The 22,858-nt window shown below is 41.0% G+C and overlaps 1 protein-coding gene across 22 annotated transcripts in view; it reads left to right on the top strand.

Annotated features, from left to right (window-relative positions):
* The window catches only part of cacna1aa (calcium channel, voltage-dependent, P/Q type, alpha 1A subunit, a), a 78,664-nt gene that overhangs the window by 48,917 nt on the left and 6,889 nt on the right, over positions 1 to 22,858 (top strand). For 6 of the 22 annotated variants that reach the window (XM_025906920.1, XM_025906916.1, XM_025906913.1 and 3 more), the window contains 18 exons: positions 63 to 264; positions 351 to 515; positions 737 to 847; positions 2,427 to 2,510; positions 3,589 to 3,591; positions 6,155 to 6,271; positions 6,928 to 6,993; positions 7,315 to 7,412; positions 7,527 to 7,677; positions 8,172 to 8,299; positions 9,411 to 9,507; positions 13,525 to 13,630; positions 14,179 to 14,286; positions 16,618 to 16,718; positions 18,363 to 18,478; positions 18,589 to 18,721; positions 20,063 to 20,227; positions 21,480 to 21,518. In XM_025906920.1, coding sequence (XP_025762705.1) covers positions 63 to 264; positions 351 to 515; positions 737 to 847; positions 2,427 to 2,510; positions 3,589 to 3,591; positions 6,155 to 6,271; positions 6,928 to 6,993; positions 7,315 to 7,412; positions 7,527 to 7,677; positions 8,172 to 8,299; positions 9,411 to 9,507; positions 13,525 to 13,630; positions 14,179 to 14,286; positions 16,618 to 16,718; positions 18,363 to 18,478; positions 18,589 to 18,721; positions 20,063 to 20,227; positions 21,480 to 21,518 — 1,990 coding nt within the window. Of the gene's footprint in view, positions 1 to 62; positions 265 to 350; positions 516 to 736; positions 848 to 2,426; positions 2,511 to 3,588; positions 3,592 to 6,154; positions 6,272 to 6,927; positions 6,994 to 7,314; positions 7,413 to 7,526; positions 7,678 to 8,171; positions 8,300 to 9,410; positions 9,508 to 10,398; positions 10,496 to 13,524; positions 13,631 to 14,178; positions 14,287 to 16,617; positions 16,719 to 18,362; positions 18,479 to 18,588; positions 18,722 to 20,062; positions 20,228 to 21,479; positions 21,519 to 22,858 lie in introns of all 22 variants that reach the window. The other 16 variants (XM_025906925.1, XM_025906919.1, XM_025906924.1 and 13 more) reach the window with 13 other exon arrangements.

Here is a 22,858-nt window from a genome sequence, read left to right as displayed (position 1 = left end):
ATTCATAAATAGAGCAAGCGTGGATATCGACAATCTCTAACAATCCTTCACTGTCACTTCAGGGTGCTGAAACACTCAGTCGATGCGACTTATGAGAATCAGGGCCCAAGTCCGGGATACCGGATGGAAATGTCCATCTTTTACGTGGTGTACTTCGTGGTCTTCCCCTTCTTCTTCGTCAACATCTTCGTAGCTCTCATTATCATCACCTTCCAGGAACAAGGGGACAAGATGATGGAAGATTACAGTTTAGAAAAGAATGAGGTGAGCAAGGATTCAGAAACTGGAGCGTTGCATAATGAAAAGGCACGATGCAAACCGAAAATGTATTTTTCTGCTGTTTTTGACAGAGAGCCTGTATAGACTTTGCCATCAACGCCAAGCCTCTGACACGCCACATGCCACAAAACAAGCTAAGCTTTCAGTACCGTATGTGGGAGTTTGTGGTGTCACCGCCATTTGAGTATACCATCATGGCGATGATCGCGCTCAACACAATCGTGCTGATGATGAAGGTAAAGGCCTGCAAGCCCCAAACAAGGAATAAGTAATGCACAGAACAATATAAACACCAAGACAGCCACCGAGTTGCTGAACTTAATGTCTAAATTTATACCATTAGCTCTTGTTGCCTGCGCCTTAAAAAAAGATACAAGCAGCTCTCACTAGTTTGGAATGATTCAAATACTTCTGCTTTTCTGAGGGAGGTACTGCCTATGTGTGTTTTTGTTTACAGTATTACGGAGCCTCTGACACCTATGAAACTGTGTTAGCCAACCTGAACATAGTGTTTACTTCCCTCTTCTCCATGGAGTGTGTACTCAAGATCATCGCCTTTGGAGCACTGGTGAGTGAGTATTTCTGGGTTTATGTGTGGCGACGATGTACTGCTCTGTAAAAATACGAGAAGCCAATAAGAACATATATACATATTTATTGTTATGCCGTTTTTTGTGTATTGAATGAATTTTACCATTTATAATGAACAGAATGCCCATATACTAAACAAAACAAAAAACTGAAACATTGCCTTTATGAGGTGAGCTTTGCAGCCAAAAACAGCTCTTCATATGGGCCTGACTTTCAACTAGATTACCCTGTATCCCCCACTTTCTCCACCAACCTATTTATTACACTGTCTAATGCTATTGGGATTTTTTGCAATAATCAAATGATTTGTTTTTCAGTTACAAAGCAAAAAATCTAAACAAATCAGGAGCTACAAAAAATCTGCGATAAAGTTATTTTATTGGCAAAAGATGCAGATGAGAGAAAAAATTACAGACAAGATAGTTTGGCGATGAATGGGAGGTGATAAAGGACAGAGGTGAGATTATAATATATTAACCTAAAAAATGAAAGTGAGTGACATATAGGCGGCCAAAAGAGAAGCAAAGATTAGAGAGCGGGTGGTGAGTAGACAGCATCAGCTCTGATTCATGGATAAACTTATGTACGTATTAGGCGTGTCGTAAGCACACATAATCCCAGCCCTCGGAGATATCAGTGTCCGTGTGTGTGTAGGTGTGTGTGCGTGCATGTGTGTGTGTGTGTCAAAGTGGTTTATTTTAATATCCGCCTCCCTTGCTCTCCCCTGGTCCCTCCACTTGTCTAATGCACAATTTGGCTCCAGGCAATATGTGGGTAAGCAAAGAAGCAGAGGCTTCTTATTAGCATTTTGTCCCGAGTATTACACGACTCGTTGCTTTGAGTGTCCCCACTTATTGAAAGAATGCTTTAAAAACATCTCTAATCAAATATAGATTGAAAAAACTTTTTTTGCACATATATCTATAAATAGAGGGCTGTGATACCGTTTTTAAAAGTTTTTGAAACTGAAAGAAATTCAGATTGGTTTTTGCTGTACTGTATGTGTTGTTTGATGGATGTTATAGCCTTGTGATGCAGTACAATGTGTCCCTGGTCTGCTGGTATCTTTCCAGCTTCCCTTCACTGATGGTCAATTTGTCTTATCTAATTTCTTTCCTGTTCCTATCCTACACTGACATTTGTTTTCTTCCACTTTCTTGTTCCCCTTCTGTATTTTTCTGTCCTTGTCTCATTTTCTAATTCTTTACTTCTTACTTTTTTTTTCTCCTTGGTATGGTTTTTCATTTAAATATGACTTCAACCTTGCCACATCCTTTTGCTTGTTATTTTCATGTGATCTGTCTGCGCTCCATCCCGTTGCGTTGCTCAATTTCTCTGTCAATCTTTATCTCTTCCCCGCCTTACTCTTCGTCTGCTTCCTTGCCACATCAATGTTCTTCTGCTTTTCTCTGTGTCACTCTCGCCTCATGTCACCTCATATCCTCCTTTTTTCTTCTTCATCCTGCTCGTTGTTCTTCTCTGTCCCTGTCTCGTCTCTTCTTCTTTCTCTCGCTTTCTTGTACTTCTTTTTTCCCTCTCTCTTATGCTGATCACAGAATTATTTCAAAGATGCCTGGAATATTTTTGACTGTGTGACAGTTCTGGGCAGCATTACAGACATCCTCGTTACTGAGCTTGGGGTAAGTACCAGGTTTTGTACAGATGTGTATGTTTTTACATCCCTGCATTGAAAAGTCAAACTGGAAACAAACAGATGTGATATTACATTAGCATGTTTTTTTCTTAAACAGGTATGACTTAGGAATTTGTTTGGTGAACTTCAGAATGTGTTTGTGGACTTTCACATCTGCCTCACCATCTAAAAAACATTAAGTAGACAAGACAAGGAGTAAGGAGAGAGCATGAGTTAGAGGCCACTGTTGAGTTGCTCAGTCATGCATGAGCATCTCTTGAAAGTCTTATATAATTGTCCCAGTTGGTGGGATGGGAATACAGCCAACCAGTGCTGAGCCACTGACAGGCAGTAAGGCAGGAAGCATGCTGATTACCTATAGTGAGCCATAGCCTCTCCAAGCAGCCTTTTAGTTTATTATAATATCAGGGTGGTCAGTGGGTGCATCAGTTTGCAACTGCATCAGAAGTACCTGAAACAACAACAGCATCAACAACATTATGGGTATATTAATATCAACGATGAATGAGTGCCCTACATTTGGTGTGCCGCATTACATTTTTGCTAAATATTGCACCAAATTGCCTGTAATGACACGCTGAACCAAGTAAACAAAATGAGTTCATTCGGTTTATTTAGGACCTGCATTCAAATTTTTCAAATGCTGTATTACCTCACTATGTCCATTAAGGAGATGAAATTGTGTGTCAGTGCATTTATTATGTGATGCATGAAACTGGGTTGAGCATCATTTGTGAAACACTTGTTCAATCCTAAAAATCTATTTAAACGTGACATTGTTATTTTCAGATGCCGTACAGCTGTATATGTAGGCAATGCAAAGTTGTTGAGGCAGTGTTTTTAGATACTTATTGACAGTCTGAGACAAAGGTATTTAATGTAGAACCCAAAAAATAGTACATTCGTATAAATCTACATACAGCAGGTAATCAAAGACACTCAACCTAAAGCTAATATTTGAAGCTTGGTACTTTGACTCTTTGGTGAAAATGTTCTTTGTATTTTGTTGGGTCATATTTTAAGAATAGCCTCTTGTTGCGTAAGAAGTGAACTCTGAATAACAGATGGTACTGATAGGAATACATAATCTGTATTTAGGAGATGAAGCCATTTCTTGGACAGAATTAATTTAAGAAGAAATTCAAAAACTATCCCCAATAATGTTGAAGTCAGAGTTGTAGAGTATTTGCAGCTGTAACCAAGAATCAAGAGCCAATGTAACAATTACTACTAAAAGGCTTTTCTCTCTTTCTTTTTTTTTTTTTTACCATTTATTCAATAATGCAATATAAGCCGTGATAAGTGGAGGCTGCATGCTCTGTATATTTCTCGCCTCAACTATGTGGAAAATCCACCTACACTGCGAACATTACATTATTATAACCACCCTCTGCTCTTATTTGACAGTGACATCACTATTGTATGTCACATGACATTGGCAGTCAGTCCTATTGGGTGGTGTATGAGTTTTTGGTTACCTTGTATGTGGGTCACATCTTAGTGCTGTGGCTTGCTTCATTAGAAAGGTTGAGAATTAGTGCATTTGGTTTGTCTTTCAAAGAGATGTTGTCTGTTGTCTCTCCACTCTAATGCCTCACCAGTCTTACCATTATTATAAAAATATATATCCCAATTGACTGAGTATGGTTTGATGATTTCCTCTCCCCTGTGTTGTATTGTTTGTTTCTACCTGCCTGGAAATAAGAAAATCTTCTTTTGCTGAGTTTGGTTTGATTTGACTTGTTTAGCTCTTGATTATTATTATTATTTTTATTTATTAGTTTATTTATTTATTAATTGGTACCGAGCTTGAATCTTTGCTAATTTGGTCTTGATTGTTTCTATTCAAGATTTTATTCACCGTTGAAATTCTACAAAATATTCCTGAGACAAATTGATTATCATATTGACATACAGTCGTGGATTTTTAGTATCCATGTATTTTCTTTTTTCATGCTGCCTTGATTCTTGGTATCAGCATTATGAATGTGTAAAATCTACAGACACTTACTTTTGTGCTAATTTGAATGACTGTTGATTTCTTTCTTGTTTTTATCTTTTCACATGCTTTCTTTAAATCGTCCTCAAACTTAACGACGATCTACTGTAATCTACTTCTCCAATCCCCTTCTCCCCTCAACACCTACTACTTGCTGTGATTCCATCCAATCAAAATGCACTATGATTCCTCTGTGTCCACCCATGACAACTGGCTTGGTCAATCTGTCTGGTTGTTCTTCGAACCAACCAATAATCCAAAAATTTGCTGCTATAAACCATAACTCTGCAACATCCACATGTAGATGGTTTGTAATTTTTTGGAGATCTTATTTTACTGCATGTGTTTCAGCTGCATCCCAGCCAACGTTCTGGCTCTGGAATGTGTACAGTTTGCTTGACTGCTTTGCTATGATCACCCCGAACCCTCAACTTGAACATTTGCGTTTATTATCTCCCAGCTAGTCACTGTATATCTCTACATGCGTGTGCTGAAATATGTCCTTTACTTAACACTGATATTCAGTTTGTAAAGGATTGGGTTTTAGAAACTAGAGTAGATGGTAAAATTTATCCACATATATGTATAAAAGTTGCTGGGAGAGTGTTTCTAGTAACAACATATTAAATCCAAAGCTTTGACAGTGGCAGGAAGAACTGAGTGATGCATGTTGCCCATTGCATGCCACTGGCAGAAACCCTTTGTTCACAAAACTCGCACACACAGACACACACACAAACATGCAGCAATGCAATGTAAGCAGTAATTGAATAAAGCCTGCATGTGCTGCTACCAGTTACTTTTGAGCACTTCACATCTCAACCTGCAGTCTAATAGATTTATCTGCTAAACTATGTACAGTTTATTAGTCACGTGTTCAGTCTGATGAGAGTGGAAAATGGCAACCTAAAGAAATTCACCTATGTAGTAATGACCTTTGTTGGTCCTTGAACCACCCTCTGCTCTTATTTGACAGTGACATCACTATTGTATGTCACATGACATTGGCAGTCGGTCCTATTGGATGGTGCATGAGCTGCCGTTTTTGCTTGCCTTGCATTGGCTGCTTTGCCTTGTGTTTGGTTCACATCTGCATGCTGCGGCTTGCTTCATTTGAAATGTTGCATATTTTGCCTTCGGAGAATTAGTGCATTTGGTTGTCTTTCCAAGAAGTGTCCTGAAGTCCCTGCACTCTAACTCCTCACCAGTCCTACCACAATTACTAAAAACATATATCCCAATTGGATGAAACTGGTTAGATCTGGATGATTTCCTTTCCCCTGTGTTGTATGGTTTGATTCTACATTACTGGATATGAAAAGCTTGTTTGGAGCCTTGCTGATTTGAGTTTGGTTTGCTTTGACTTGTTTGGCTCCTGATATTTTTTATTATTATTTGTATTGAGTTTGAATCTTCTTTCATTTGGATTTGACTGATTTTCTTTTGTTATTCGTCTGTTAGGATGATTGCCTGCATAATTTAAAGTACGACTAACTATTTTCCTTCCCTTTCCATTCCCCAATCCCCCCTCTTGTTCCCTTTTCACAATCCTTTATTTCTGTTCCCTTTCCCTTGCTTTTTCCCTTCCTCAACTCCCCCATTTCTCTGGTTATACTGTGGCTGTATTGTAGAATAATTTCATCAACCTAAGTTTCCTAAGGCTGTTCAGAGCAGCTCGTCTCATCAAGCTGCTGAGACAGGGAGAAACCATCCGAATCTTGCTCTGGACCTTCGTTCAGTCTTTCAAGGTTTGCTTCCAATTATACAGCTTATTACCCTGAAAAATCACATGCACTGATATGTGTAGACGCTACATGTCAGTGCAGTATTCACTGTATAGATCCCCCCCCCCCTTTTACAAAGAGGTTTGGTGCAGTGCACAAGTATATTAAAAAAAGAATTTGATTTTGATTTGAACCATATATTAAACTGTAAAACGTGCTGTTAAAAGGTATTATTCTTTTTAAATAGGCTGCCATGGTTCTTTTAGAGGAAGCTGTTCATAACATTGGTAGCATTGTCGTGCTTAAAGGTACAGTGTATGCGTATCATACACAGGAGCCAAGAGAGGACGGAGGTCTTTATAAAAAAAAATTTTTGTCACTGCATGTTTGAGGTTAAACTTTCGACTTGGATTTTAGAACAATAGTTTTCAGAAAGTCCATGGAGGGATTTTCATAAGACCAATAGAGACACTTATTAATTGCGAGATGTTCCACCAGATGTCATTTAGATAGATAGATAGATAGATAGATAGATAGATAGATAGATAGATGGATAGATAGATAGATAGATAGATAGATAGATAGATAGATAGATAGATAGATAGATAGATAGATAGATAGATAGATGGATGGATGCAGGATCTAGCTTATTAGTTAACTATTATTGTGTCTCTTTTCAGGCACTGCCTTATGTCTGCCTCCTCATTGCCATGCTGTTTTTCATCTACGCCATCATTGGGATGCAGGTGGGTGAGAACCTCGACCTAAAACTTGCTCCAGTGCTGCTGGGATGCATTAAATATATTTTAATGTATAACTATAATGACGAGGAGTGCAGCATACTAAATGATAGTGAAAAGAGTGATCATATTGGTCATAAGCATTTGGAGTATAATAGCAAGAGAAGGAACATTACAAAAATGTCAAAATGGGATTTATGTCTTAGTTTCAGATTGTTACTTATAATCTTTGTCTTTGTATGCTTTTGTGGCAAATAAGACTAAATGTTCAGCGATCAACAGCCATTGTCTAGTTTTCACTTTTAACAGTATCATTGTGTTTGACAGCTGTTTGGGAATATTGCAATTGAAGAAGATGGAGACAGTGCCATCAACCAACATAACAACTTCAGGACCTTTGTAGAGGCTCTTATGCTTCTCTTTAGGTGCTTTTATATGTAACTCTGTAAACCTATAATATACATTCCCATGCATGCCCCAGTCTCTCTTACGGTCATTTAATTCTGGATAGGTAAAATAATCTTTTTGTATGTTTGAAGGAGTGCAACGGGTGAGGCATGGCACGAGATCATGTTGGCGTGTCTTGGGGGTAAGGAATGTGACCCCAAGTCAGGGAATGTAGATCCAGACTGTGGCAGCCAGTTTGCCTACCTCTACTTTGTGTCCTTCATCTTCTTCTGTTCATTCTTGGTGAGCACCCGGGTTATCCCAGTTACTGATCGACATAGCATAATGTAACATTACATGACACAACGCAGTGCAATGCAATGCCACACAGCATGACAAAACATGTTATAACATACACATAACATAAGATGGTATAACACGACACAGCACAACATAAGCTGACTTGACAAAACTTAACATAACATCATGTGACAGATCATAACATTGTAACATAATGTATCACAATATAGTATATCATAACATAATATGAAATATGACGTAAAATTGCATGACATAACTTGCTATAACATAATAGGACATAATAAGACATAACATGACAAGACTTACCATAACATAAAATTGTCCATCTTTTAGTTAAAGCTAATTAAGTAAAGTAGCATTTCACGTCACAGCTATTAAACCAGTGATTTTGTGAAATCAGTGGCTGTTTGTAACTTTTCTACCTGTGTCTGTGTGTATGTGTGTCGCTGTGTGTGTTTGTGTGCATGCATGCGTAGATGCTGAATCTGTTTGTAGCTGTTATCATGGACAACTTTGAGTACCTGACTAGAGATTCATCCATACTAGGACCTCACCATTTGGATGAGTATGTCAGGATATGGGCGGAGTATGACCCTGCTGCCTGGTGAGTTATAAAATGCCTATACTCAGGTGTAAAGAGGCACAAGCACAAGGGACAGATCTGTTTACACATGTAGTACTTGCACATATATTCATAAAAATATACTTTTAAGAGTTTGTACATACTCCAAAAAAGACACTATTTACAACCTGATATTTAGACACCTTTAATGCATCTTTTTCTGTATATTTTAATAAGCTTGCCCACACAGAGAGACCCAAGAAGTTAAAGTGGCTACTTCTCCATAATTTTGAGATTTTTTTTTTCTTTTTTTGGTGTGAAGACTTTTTTTTAAAGTGACACAGTGAAAAAGAGAATTGAACACATACAAGCATCGGCTTTTTAAAACATTAATTTACTAAAGAAATAGCTGCAAGGGGGCTGTAACGGATCTGAGTATAACCTCAGACATCTGGTTATCTCTCTCACACCGTACAACCCCTCCCACTCTGTCCTCGCCTTTACTGTAAACTCCCTTCACCCCTTCCTAACACTCTCCCTCTTCTGGAATCGGTATAAAGCCAAAAACTTAACACGGCAACGTCTACACTCCAAACTGAAGCCTCCAAATGTATATTGTAGACATGCTAAGTTTCATGGTATCTGTATTCCAGTGCCTGTGTTTTTCCCTCATGCCTTCCTATAGAATGCACTACTATAAATAGGAAAATACAAATAATATGGTGTGCAATAAATATGGTGTGCACCATTTCTATTGTACAGTTGTGTTAGGATTGCCTTTCTTGAAACTAACTTGCTATTTTTTAACCTCTAAGGAAACCGAGTAATAAACAAAGAAGAAGAAGAGAATACAATAAGAAGGCACTGTTTAGGACAACTTTGAACAGAATGTGCCATTCAGTTATGTTTCTACTATTTCTGTATGTGCATGTAGAGTTTGTACAAGTGCATTCAAGTGATGTCGTAAGAGTCAGTTTTTACAGTTCTTCTATATTGTAAAGTATTTCCAGATACTGTGTTCTTGTCAATCTTGTATTCTTCCTCCCAATGTCCCCTCTTCTTTCTTGATGTGTATGCCTGTGTGTGTGCGCGCGTGTGTGTTTTTCTTGTGTGTGTGCGTGTGTTTGTTAACTCCCTTGTATTCTTCTTGCAGCGGGCGCATACATTATAAGGACATGTACAGTTTATTACGAGTTATCGACCCGCCTCTTGGCTTAGGCAAGAAATGCCCCCATAGGGTGGCCTGCAAGGTTTGACTTCCATTCAAACAAAACTTCTTAAACCACACTTGCTAGCCACAGCATCCGGGAATGGAGTGAATGCCGCTTTGTTTTCTTCTTCATTTCAACTTTACAACTTTGTTTCCACCATTATCGACTTGCATTCTGAACTGCCGAGAGAATGTGCGGGACAATGCAGACACCCAGAGAAGCATGTGAAATGCATTAACCGAAATGGGGAGGGGGAATTCACATTAAGGCGTTTTATCATGTTGGAAAAATAATCTTTTTTTTTTTATATGAGTATTTTTTTTTTCCTTTTGCTTGCTGTGGAGACATGGCTATAATGTAGCAAGCTACGGTCGCCCACTGTAGTGTTGCATTGTTCTTGGTTGTTGGGGGGTTGGGGGAACGACAGAAACTGCATTGACACTTCTTCCCTCACTCCTTCCTCTTCCTTTTCCTCTCCTGTCTGAGCAGGAGCAGCTTGGCGCCCGCTGTCAGGCTCTGCCTGTTCTGTTCTTGCACAGAATTATCTTCTGATACTACAAGAGGATATTTATTCCTTAAATTCTTCCTCTTGCTCGCCTCCCTATCCACTGTCATTTACCCTGTTCTCTGATATGACAACCTGTTAGAGAGTACTGTTACTCAAAGAGAAGCCACACAGCCAAAACAGTCTCTCCAAATCCTCCCAATAACCTTGTCTCTCTGTTGTTGTTGTTTTTAAACATTGTTTCAGTCATCTCTCTCTCTCTCTCTCTCTCTCTCTCTCTCTCTCTCTCGCTTTCTGTCTATCTTTCTCTAAAATCTTTTCTGCTACTCTCTCTCTCTCTCTCTCTCCATTGTATTTCTCCTTCTTGGAATATCTGCATCTCTCTCTTTCTTGTTAACGGGGTGGTGGCATGGCTGATGATGCAGTGGCAGGATCAGTTGCAGGGAAATGTATGACATGCTGAGGCACATGAGTCCTCCACTAGGCCTCGGGAAGAGGTGTCCAGCTCGGGTGGCCTACAAGGTCAGAAAGGCCCCCATCTTCACCCAAGTCTTCTATGGGTGATGTGGGTTTTTTGGGGGGGAAGGCTATCTAGAACAATGATTTAAATTATCAACGTGGTGTAAACTTTTAGTGTCATTGTTTCTTTGGTTCTGTTCCTGTTTCTTTTTGTGGAAAGTGGGGGTGGGCTGGTCGGTGTTGTGATGTTGTGTGGTGATGTGGGACTTCTGGGTGGAGGTAGCAGGATGGTTAGGTTGATGGGTTTAGATAAGGGGTCTGTATCCACAGGAGGGGATGACAAAGAGGGACCTTCTCAGCTCATTTGCACCGTGTACAGCTCACATACACAAAAACACAAAAGGCACACGTCACGATCAGTAGTGTCCTCGTTTAAGTGTATAGATCAATGCTGTATGAAGACATTAAGACACCTATTAAGCAGATAAACATGTCACACATGTAGGCACCCTTAAATACATACACTTACACAGAAGCATGCGTGTGCAGCAGGGCTTGGAAGGTCCATTAGACTTATGTCCTCTGACTCGTTCCATCCTGTGGATGAGGTAGACGCATACACAGAAACACACAGAAATAGGTCATATCAACCTACACAGATATTTTCTGTTACTTCTCATGGTAGAGAGAGCAGAAGGGCTTGTGTCAGTGATGTGTTTTCCTCAGAGAGCCTTTGGTTGCCATACAGAAGCAGTTCTTTTTCTGTCACCCTCCATGTAGCAGCTCCAAGCCCCCAAGCAGCCTTTTCTATCTGCAAGTCCAATCTTCTCTTTGTCCTTTGGTTCTGTCGTCAATGCAGTTCTATTCTGTTTCCAGCCCCCCCCCCATCATCTCTGCATATTGCTTCCTTCTCCACACATATACACTCCCTCACTTTCCCCCCTGCATGGCCAGTCACCACCAACACCACATCCTGCACATGCCCTGTTTGTCAAGTACAATACAGGTACAATGGATATCATGCAAACCGTTAGATTAAGAATATACTAAACATTAATAACACATTTACATTACATGCTACACGTGATCAGGTAAAAAAAAAATCTTTTGCAGATTACTGTTAGCCTGAGGAGGCAGCAAGCCACACAATCTGTAGGCACAGACGATCACTCCATTGCTTTCTCCACCTCCCACTTCACTTCCAGTAGAGCTGGGGCAAATAGTGCAGAGATTTTACATGATTTAAAGCTGCACGTGATTAAACACGTTTATCCGATTACATAAAAGAAGTCAAGACTGCTGACGTTGTGATCTGATACAATGTGCTATTTGACCCAAGCTTTTTAACTCTCTACTTTTCTGTTTTTCAATTGGACATTTTATGTTTAACACCTGCCATCATCCAACTTGGGCCGTTAAACTGATTTCAAACTATGAGCCTCCTTCCTGAAATGTAAAAGTAAAAATACTAATATGTATCCTGGTAAGTGTGCTCAGCATTCTATAATGCTTTTTATGCATGGTTGAGCATCTTTGTCTTCTCTTTGATAAATATTACTTGATCCAAATTTATTTAGCATAAGTCTCAATTTGCTTTCCAGAGGAATCTAAATCTTAACTAGGACCTTCCATCCAGTCCATTTAATAGCTATCCTTTTAGCGTCATTGCCTTTAACCCTTGATCTCTTCTCTCTTGAAGAGAGACAGCACAGCTTTTCAGGCAGGACTGCTTGGTTTATTTTTTTTCCCTTTACAGACACAGCCAACTAAGTATGGCAGTGATTCCTTTTCTTTTTTTACATTACATTGTTTTGACTTTTATTTTTCTATTTTCGGTCACTTTTTCTCTTTATGTGCTCCAGCTCATAACCTATTGATTTTTCTTCCTCTATCATCTCTTTCCCTTAAGCTTTCCCTTTCAGTTCTTATTATATCTGTTTTCTGGCAGAAGAAATATTTCGCTTCACCTCATATTTCCTACACACGCCTGGATTATGTTCACCTGAAAAATCATTACGCGTCTTAGCACCAGAACAACGCTTCCATGGTGGGCTTTTTTTGTTTTTGTTGTTGTTGTTTTTTTCCTCTTTTTCCACAGAACGCTGCTCTCTCTCACCTATTAACCCTTCGAGTCTATACCCATTTTTTCACACATTTGACATCAGAAAATGTCAGCGTAGCCTCATTGTCTACTATTTTTCTTAATGCCTCCAATAATAGCCACATTAAAGCAACTCACAAACTCATTTTAATGTCGCCAACAGAGGATGCTTTCTGTGTACAGCTGCACAGCTGCTTGTCCTGTGAGGCATATTGTGCCTGCATTGCATGCTGCATGGGGGTGGAATGCGCAAGAAGGATTTGGGGGGGAAAGACGGATTAAAGGAGAGGCATATTTTTGGAATGTGGGGACGGGGGAGATGCATGGTGAGCTGCATGTCTTGGTTGTCGCCGGGTTGTTGTCTTTTGTCACCAAACATGCATGAACGTCACTCTATTAGTGGATGTAAGTCGTATTATTCGTGTGTGTCTGTTACTAACCAACAAGACCCGCAAAGGATAAAACCAATAAACAAAAACCACAGTGTTCCTCTTTCTTAGACCAGTCCCTTGGTTGGCTTATTGGTTTATCATCCGGTCTCTGTTGTTTTCACTGTGAACCTCCAAAGCACTAGGGGGAGCTCTGGATAATAGTAACTGCTGCTCAGCCTGTTTCTGGACAGTTATGAAGCAAATAAGAATGTGATTCTGAAAAAGTCTCCACTAATCAATTTGTGACTTAGATGTTTAAAAATGAACAAGAAATTGGGTATTTTTACGACTGTCTTGTCACTTCAGCACTCATAATCACATATGTGCCTAATTTGGCACTTAGGCTGAGCCACTATAGGCAGACAGACAGAGTCAGGGCCTGCTGCAGATGCTATGCACAGCTCCTTCAACTTCAGAACCCCCCCCCCTTTTCCCCACTCCCCACTCCCCACTCTGCTTCCCTGCTACAAGCTCAGAGCCCTTCCCCCTTTTCACCTGGAGGTTCCACATACACCCACCTTCTCCTCAATGTTCTTACTGGCTGACTGGCTTCCTCGCAGAGATTGCTCCGTATGGATCTGCCCGTGGCCGATGACAACACGGTCCACTTCAACTCCACTCTCATGGCCTTGATCCGCACCGCGCTGGACATAAAGATTGCCAAGGGTACGGACAATTTGACTTTCACTTGTCACATTTTCACATGCTTTCTTCTTCCTTCTCTCTTAACCCCAACATCCTCAAAGCAGAATTGTCTATTCTGCGCTGAACCAGAAACTTCGAACTCTTCTTGATGCTCAATCCTCTATAGAGCAACTGATGTGTTGTTATTTCCAAGGCTTGAGATTATATATGTAGAATTTTTCTAGATTTAGTGTGAGGCTGAAGGTGAGACTGAATGTAGCTCTTCAGCTCATAAGTGCCTTGTGTTTCACTTCATTTGTGATCTTATCCTAATTACAGGACTAATAAAAGGAACCTTTTTTTCTGTTTGTCTGTTTCCATGTTTGTATGTCTTTTTCCCCTTTTCCTTTCAATCTGAATGGCTATAAACAATGTGTGTTGTTTTGTGTGTATGGGTAAACTTTCTTAATGTGCATTTTTCTGTGTTTTGTGTTCATTTGTGTTCTCATACTTGGGCATGGATGTCCATACATCTGTGTGTGTATCTGCATGTGTGTGCATCCTTCTGTTTTTTTAATGAAAATGTCTAGGTGGTATCGACAAACACCAGATGGATGCAGAGCTAAGGAAAGAGATGATGGCAATCTGGCCCAACCTCTCCCAGAAGCATCTGGATTTACTGGTGACACCACACAAGTGTAAGTGACCAGAGTTTGGGTAAACCACAGCAGTGCCGTTTTCTGCAACCACCTAATGCTCCACCATTGTTCCTCTCCATGCCCCCTGAGGTCCACTTCTCCAGACCAGTCTTTTTCCAGCGCTGCACCCTCTGAATCAGCTTTCACATCTGTCTCACACATCAGTACTCAGATCCCCCAATTTTGTGAAAATGATCATGAAGAAACAGAAGCACTGAAACAAGCTGCATGGTAGACACAAAACAGCTCCGCACACCCACGCAATAGTGTAGTATCTTGAAGTGGAGATCAATAAAACTGACTGAGACTGAACTACACAAGGACAACAGCTCTTTACTGAAAAAACCCTTTCTCCATCATCACTGAATCTATCGAAAATGTCCAATGGGTGGCAGTGCAATACTACAGTCTCCTGCAATTCTAATGCATTATACTCCTCCCCTAATCCCCAATTACCCAAAACAAGGAAAAGAAAAACTACATTAAATAAAGTACAACACTGGTTCAAAGATTCAGTCTTTCAGGTGGCATTCATACTTGTTAAAGGCAGTGCTCTGCTTGTTGTTTCTCTGTAGAAACTGGAGTCTGTTAACTGCTACATACCCTCAGAAGCAACCTGAGCTTACTGGGATGAATTTTGATTGATTGTTGCAGACCACTTCTTCTGGTTATCCATAAGAAGCTAAACATTATGGAAATGTGAATCACCCACTTGAATCATGGGGAAGTCATGCTTGCCCATCATATTGCCACAGGGGCTGGCCACTTCTATCACAGCAGCGGAGCCTCTGCTGAAAGTGTCATTGCCTGGCATGTGCTGCAGTTCTTTACCACCACCCGTTTCCAGATGGAGCCACCACAACTAGCTTCTTGCAAATGCTTTCATGTGGCAGATGGCCACATGTTCGTGATGTAGGCCATTCAGCGTATTTGCTCTTTGAACTGTAGGAGCTATGACCGTCACTTCCTAGAAGACCCATCTTTGAACCACACATAGCCCAGTTGGATGTCTATAAGAATGTCTCGAGTGCGTCATCATGTACGTGATTTGGCCATCTGTTCTAAGACCTTCGTGAGTCAGACAAAAAAAAGTAGTATTCTTCTTCTTTACCCGTGTCACTGCTTCCCATCTAAAGAAATGCATCTGCATTTTCATTATCTGATGACTTTCAATAATACTCTGTCATGGTTAAATACCGTAAGTATGGATACCCAATGCTGCTTTTTCAATGCAGCCAGAGTGGGGATGGCTGGCTCTGTGCCCGGGAATTGCCAAGAGTGCTCTCTAATCATTAATGAGAGTAAACTTCCTCCTGTAATAATATTTATGAAACTTACTTTCTTATGCATTTGGGCGTATTTCCTCTCTGACTCACTCATGACGTAAATTCAGCTGACTTTTCCTCACGTCCCTCCATCAAATAAGAAATGACAGTAACAGACCCTGATGATTTATTTCGGGCTAGCTGCAGTGACTTCCTGCTATGATTGTGAACTACTGCTGTGTTGCTTTTTGGCATTTTTAATGCTGCCTCACACTTAAAGGGCTTTCTTTACATTCTGCAATACAGTACAGCGGACAAATTCTGCATGCGTTGGCCATAATAGTTCAGCAGCCCAAGGTAGTTGTAAAAAGGTAGTTGTGAACTTTTGCTAGTCCAGGGTTATAAGACTGAAGCTACCATCTGTGTCCAACAGATGGCGGTAAAGTATCCATTTGCAATCACAAAATTACAAAATGAATATTGCATTTATTCCCTCCTTAAACTCACAAAAGCAAGAGTCACCATTCCTCAACATTCACACTTCTACCCATTTCTGTGCCTGAGATCAGAGGGTGTCCTACTATAGATAAACCTTCTATAGATGTCTTTTCACTCCGTGGCAGGCAGCTTTATAGACTAGGGGCAAATCTCTCTTTTTATCATTAGTTATATTGAGGAAAAACCCAGACAAGTCCTAAAGTATAAATCAGTAGTTGCTCTCATTCTGTGATGCTTTGATGTGCACAGATTGTATCTCTTTTTAAACGATTTTAATCATTTTACTAGAGACCATAGTTTGTTTAATATTACACACTAAGCATGAGCTATTATCAGAAGGAGATTGTTCAGTTACAGCATTGTACTTGTGACACATAAAAGTGCTTTTTAGAGTTAACTGATATTTTTAATCAGCCTGGCAGTGAAAAGACTATTTTCTCGTATGTTCATGTATGTGTGTGAGTATGCAAGTACTTCTTGTGCGCTTGCCTCACACCTCTCTACCATTCCTCATGCTCAAAGACCAAAGAGCCTGATCCCGCAGGGTAACTTGTCATTCTCTCTGCAGCGACCGACCTGACAGTGGGGAAAATCTATGCCGCCATGATGATCATGGAGTACTACCGGCAGAGCAAGATCAAACGTTCCCAGGCTCTTCGTGATGAGCAGGTACTGCCTGTCTCCAGTGAAGTAACACTCTACCTGCATCCGATCCCTTAAAATTAAAGGCAGACTGACGTGCTGAAACCGAGGCCACAGGTCTGTAACTTCATCTATACAAGCCTGGGCTGTGACAGCATTCGTTCAGATTAGGGAAGCGTCTCCATTCAATAACCTATAAAGGCAGACGCAATAACTTCAAAAAGGTGATGCTCAGAAACAATGCTGCCACCTTCTGGGCAAAGTTTGTTACACTAGCACTGAAATTTTTGAGGGGAAAAAAAAAGTTTTCCTCATACAGAATGTAGCAGGTTATTTTTTTCACAGTAAGCTAAAATGTTGTCACAATCCCAAATGTGCCCATGCCTGAACTTGATGGGAATCTTCATAATGGCTTCTTTAGCTGAGCTTGTGTCTTTCCTATATCAACTGCTTGTAACAATACACTACCTTCTAACTCCCTGTTACCCATGCTTGTCACCTTGGACAGGTATAGACCTCCTTCACAAGATGACATGTTATCAATGCTGAAATTTTGTGATTCCTAACATTATTATTCAGCCATAATATAAAGGTTTGCTTGCCCTTAATATTGTCATTGCACGTGTTATGTATTATGAGATACTTCTCATGATGTTCCCGAAACATCAGCAAACCACTGCCTTCTTTATGATTTCTGATCCTTATTATTTTCTCCTGCCTTCAGTCCTTTGCAATGTTCCACACGCAGACGCATTTCTCACACAATTTTTTTTATACATGCTTTTTATCACACAGGCTGCGGTGTGACTTTACTAGAGCCTCAGATCTCAGCTACTATATTATGTAGAAATGCTAAGAGAGATCTCTTCAGTGTTTCATTATAGAAAACGCAGTTAGGTCAGACCGGATCACACAAGTTTTAGGTGTGCTTTACTTGTTGGGGTTCACATTGTGTTTATTCCTTGCAAACTAATTGGGATGCTTGCTACAGTATTTTCACATAAGTAAAGTGAAAAACAAAAGAAAAATAATAAAATAATGTAATAACTAAATCAAATTTAGATTTAAGAAAAGTGGTCATTAGTGGACATTAGGCAGTTGTTCCGACTTCTTCAATGGTTGACTGATAACAATTCTGGTAGCAATTCTTATTTGACACATGCCATTGTGTATTTTACCTGCCTGCTACTGGCTTATTGCTGTGTTTCTTTGCTACAATGTCCTCTATCATTTTAGAACAGGATCCTTTTTTTTAATTGTCCTGCAAATATTTTTTTTCTTCTCTTTTTACATACCAACCCCCACCCATTAAATTTCAGCCTGTTAATGCATCAGATGACAACTGTTCATCAGACGAAATCCCGTAATGTGATAGTTTGCTGTATGAAGCTCTGGATGCAGTGGTTGAATCCCGCTTCCTCACTGATCGTCTTTTTGCTTTGATCCCAGAATGACAACTGAGTCTGCTCATCTCTCTCCTTCTGCTAGCTGCTGGGCATTCATTGCTCTTCCATTCATCCCGCTTCCATTCTCCCGTTTGCCCGGTCTCGCTTCAACCGGCAGCCCCCTCTCTCTATCCCCTCTCTTCATGCTCTGCCCTTGTTCCCCCTCCCCATTTCCCTGTCAGTCTGCCTGATAGCTGGCGACGGCCATGTTGTATATCTCACACAGAATCGAACGCCATTACTATTTCAGCGCGTGGAGCCACCTACCCCCTCCCAGGATGGGGGTCCGGGACTTAACAATGCCCTGCCTCCTCCTGAGATGACAGAGACCACCAACAGCCTGTGAGTTGGACACTTCTGGATTATTTTCACTTTACAGGAACAGGTTTGCTGAAGAAAGACATACCCTTGACTTGTTTATATGTGTATATGTGTTTGTGTGTGTGTCACAGGCCGGTGGAGGGAGGTGTCCCGGAAAGCCAGTCGTGGGTGACGGCTCGCGCTCAGGAAATGTCTCAGAAGGTTGGCAGCTGGAGCCCTGAGGGACACCCTGTGGATGGCCTGGGAAGCATGACCAACTCTCAGGTAAAAGCGCATGCACACACACACACACTACAAATGGCACAATAAGCTGCCCAGAGACAACACAGATAATAGTTGGTGCCGTGTTACTTGATGTAACTCCAATTACAACTGAGGACAATTAAGTGGTAAAATTTTCACTGTTCAAGTTTGTAATCCCATATCCAGGCTCAGCAGTGACCTGCTCATTCATGACGCCTGCTTTTTATAGAGGATTTGATCAAATCAGGGCAGCTGATAAGTTTATTTAGTTTTTTTTCCCTGTACGTTCACTGTTAGGAATACTCTCCCATTCTTATGGTGTCGTAAGTTCAGAGCTCAGACTCCATCATCCTTACTGCACTGTTGCCTTTATCATTTTACTGAAAATGTTACGCTTATTTCCTGCAGTTCCTCTTTTTTGGATTCTTCAGCTATCACTAACATGGCTTTAACATTTCTTTGATTAGCTCCATCTCTCAAACCTGTCTCTAAACACAAGTCTTTTTATTTTATTTGATTTCTTTAAAATCTCACTGAATTGTTCAGTGACTATATATCTCTGCATCTCATTTGACTCAGACTGGTTCATGTCTCTGTTTTCATGCCGTTAAACATGTCTGCTTGTAGACCTCGTGCGGGGGGAGGGTGGGGGTCTGGCAGGTGTATGCATCTGTCAGCCCTCTTATCGTAGCCACCTGTCCACAATGATCAGCAGAGGTCTAAAGGAACGAATAACTTCTTTGATTATCAGTTCAGATTTAACTAAAATGCGATTTACTCCAAACAAAATCGAATTTTGCAAATTTGCTACATAAAATTTGCATGTTTCTGATTAAAAAAACCCCAACATACTGGATTTTTGATAACTGCAGTGCAGCTGACCCACCAGTGCAGTTTTCAGTTTTACATAACCTCATTTAGTGCCCACAATGTACCAGGACCTGCACCTGGCTAACATTATCATCCGATCAGATTTCTTTTTTTCTTTCTTTTTTTCCCCTCATACCTCTTTTTGGCTGCACGTGGTTTTTTCCTCCCAGAATCCACTCCTGCCGTGACTCACAATCTCCTCCATCTGGCATTGAGTGCCACTAAACAAAAAGGAAAACAACAAATCACCTTCTGCTGGCATTTGTTGCAACTCAAGTGACAGCAGCATATGCAAACACAAAATTTGATTTTGGTTGGAGTATTTGCTAAAGACCAAAACACACAATTTCCTTTTTTTCTGTGCAATTTAAAATGAAAACAACAATTAAAGACCAAATCATCCAACTGACATGATTTTCCTTTGGGACCTTCAGCTTTCTGCTCTCTTTGGATAACCTTTCCACCTTACCCCCCTCTCCTCCTCCCTATTAGTTTTCATGGCAGCCAATCACACCACCTCCTGCTCTCCTGCTCTGTTTACAGACGGTAGAGATGAGAGAGATGGGGCAGGATGGTTACTCGGATACTGAGCACTTTCCACCAATGGAAGGCCACGGCAGGGCCGCTTCCATGCCCCGCCTCCCAGGCGACAACCAAGTGAGCAGCATTCTCACCTTTCCACTGTCCGTTGTCCTCATTGTGTCCGCTCCTTATCTCCGTTTGTTTGGAACGATGACATTCACAAAGGTCTGACTCATTGCTTACGGATTTCTTGCTGTGGCCTCTTGAATCCAGAGTGGAGAATGTTTGGGACGACAAACTTTTACAATCACTGGTTACATTTTGCGCTGGGTGACGTGGTTGCAACCATGATGTCCGCTAGCATATCATGACAGTATTTCAAGGTAAAACATGGAAATGTTTTGCTGACATGTTGACCTCCAGGCTTGGGTTCACAAGGACCACAGCAAGGCAAAGTCAGACCTTTCATTCCTTTCTTTTTCTTTTCTCCCGACTGTTTTGCTTTTCTCTTCCCCTCATCTCTCTTTCACCTGCATGGAGGTGTTTTTGGAAATGCGGTTGCCTTGTTTTCCATCCCACACCCTCATCCATGTTAAACTGTTTCATATCCCGGTGAGTGCTCTGGTTGTCATTCACACACGACACATTTATAAACCACACACAGACATGCGCAGTTCTCTACCCCCACACCCACCCCACATTATTTCTTCTCCTTTTGTCAGGACCGTGATTTATTTATCTTTTTTTTTCTCGTTTTACTAAACTGTCTCTTCCTTCCTATCAGAGGTTTTCCAAGTGCCGAACCGGGCTTTTTTCCCCCCCCTTTATTAGCAGGACTGGTTCTAGCATGATGTTGAGTGTTACAGATGTGTGCGTGTTTGTGTGTTCTGGAGCTTGTTTTTACATGTGTTTTTCGCTGATTATCATCATTGATGTTGTGACCGTGTTTCTGTTGATTGAGCACTTTCATGGTGATCTTGTCCGTATAACACTCTCGTGGCACCAGTCACCCCCAGTATTTGTGGTAAGTGTATCTCTTCCACCCTCGCTGCTGCTTCGGTGTCTAATCAGACCTTCTTTCTCTGTCCCTCCTTTTCTCTTTCTCTCTCTTTCATCTCTCCAATCTGGCGCCCCATCCTCTTTTTGGGTTGAACCTCAATCTAACGCTCTTTTTTTTTTTTAAACTTGTACTCCTCTTCACCCTTCCTCTTTGATCACTGCATATCACACCATCCCTGTCTCCCTTCCTTCTCTCCCTCTCCCCATCACTTCTCCTCCCCTCCTTGTTTTGTGTTTGCGCCACGTGTCCATACATTTGGTGTATTTGTGGCATTGTTTGTGTGTGTGTGTGTGTGTGTGTGTGTGTGTCTTCTCTGTGCTCATACAGCAGCGGAGGAAAGGGAAGCAACGTGGCAGTACCCTCAGTGTATGTACCCTGTCTTCTCTGTCTTCTCCCTCCTCCCCTTTCTCTTTATTCAAGTCCCCTTCTCAAACGTGTCTTTGTGTTGTGTGTTTTTTTTGTGTGTGTGTTTTTAAGCAGGGGTTTTCTTAAGATGTATTAAAGCAACCGTTTTTAGCATGAACTCATATGCAAGTCCAGTTTCCAAACCAATCCTATTGACCCTTAACTACTTCACTCGTGCACTTAATGCAGAAAGTTTGGATTCGGGCTGAACTCTGCTTGTCCCCTCTCATCATTTATGGTCATACGACTGTCTCCGGGTCTGCTGTATCTCTGTCTCTCTTTACTCAGCTGCTGCTCCTGGTGCTTCGTTGTCTCATGTCCTCATGCCTGTGTGCTTATCTTTGTGTTGTTGCTGTTAACAGTCTCCATTATGAGTCTCCATTCACGACTGCCTACCTGCATGCTAGAACTTAGATCTTTTTGTTTGAGTGGGTGTATGCTTGCGTGAATGTATGTGGTGTGTGGTTAGAGTGTCAGAAACAAGGAGGGATATGGACATACGTGCATATGAATGGATATGTTTATAGGATTCTCAGTGCTACTTCTGTGAGGCCAGTTAATCTGCCAACCCATCATCTGTAATTTAATCTGTGACAATTCACAATGACTACAAAACTTGCTCAGCTCAGCTGCAAACAGGATTTAGCACTGAAGTAACCTGATATGATTTTCATGCCCAGGTCAGCAGCTTGTGGCACCATAGGCACTGTCCTGCTGTCCTGTCCTGCCTCAGGTCACGAGGCCTCGACACTGCAGAGGAATGTCGTTAGCAGACTCAGGACATCCCCTATGTACATGCATGGTTGCAGGGAAGCACGCTGAGACAGAGCAAAAACAGAAGAGTTTTGTGCAGCCTGGAATGCGCCATGTTCGGGGGCATTAATGGGTGGTGAAAATGGAGAAGTGCTGAATTGACCCTTTTGTCCCCCTTTTTTTTCTTTAACATTACAAGTTACAGAAGCATGGAAGGCATGGTCGCTTGCCATCATCTCTTTCCCTGTGCTTCCTTTTGATTTTTTTTTTTAATCTTCTGTATCAGGGGTCGGCATTTGAGCCCTGCACCAGGTTTGAATGTTAATACAACACTGCACTGGCCTTGCTTTAGCCATGCTTAGGTACTGAAATACATGGATGGATTGTTTACAAGCACTAAACTTGGCTAATGGGTTTTTTTTTGCCGACCCCTGCCTTATAAATTGTATGCAATGTCTCTGTTTTTTGAAGTAGCATGATTGGGGGTCTATGATTTGGTATAGGTTAAAGGAAGAAGATACGTTGAGGGCTTTCATAGAAACAGACCC

This window comes from Oreochromis niloticus, linkage group LG4 (assembly GCF_001858045.2).
Source record: "Oreochromis niloticus isolate F11D_XX linkage group LG4, O_niloticus_UMD_NMBU, whole genome shotgun sequence".
NCBI classification, from domain to species: Eukaryota; Metazoa; Chordata; class Actinopteri; order Cichliformes; family Cichlidae; genus Oreochromis; species Oreochromis niloticus.
This window is presented reverse-complemented; position numbering and strand designations above follow the sequence as displayed.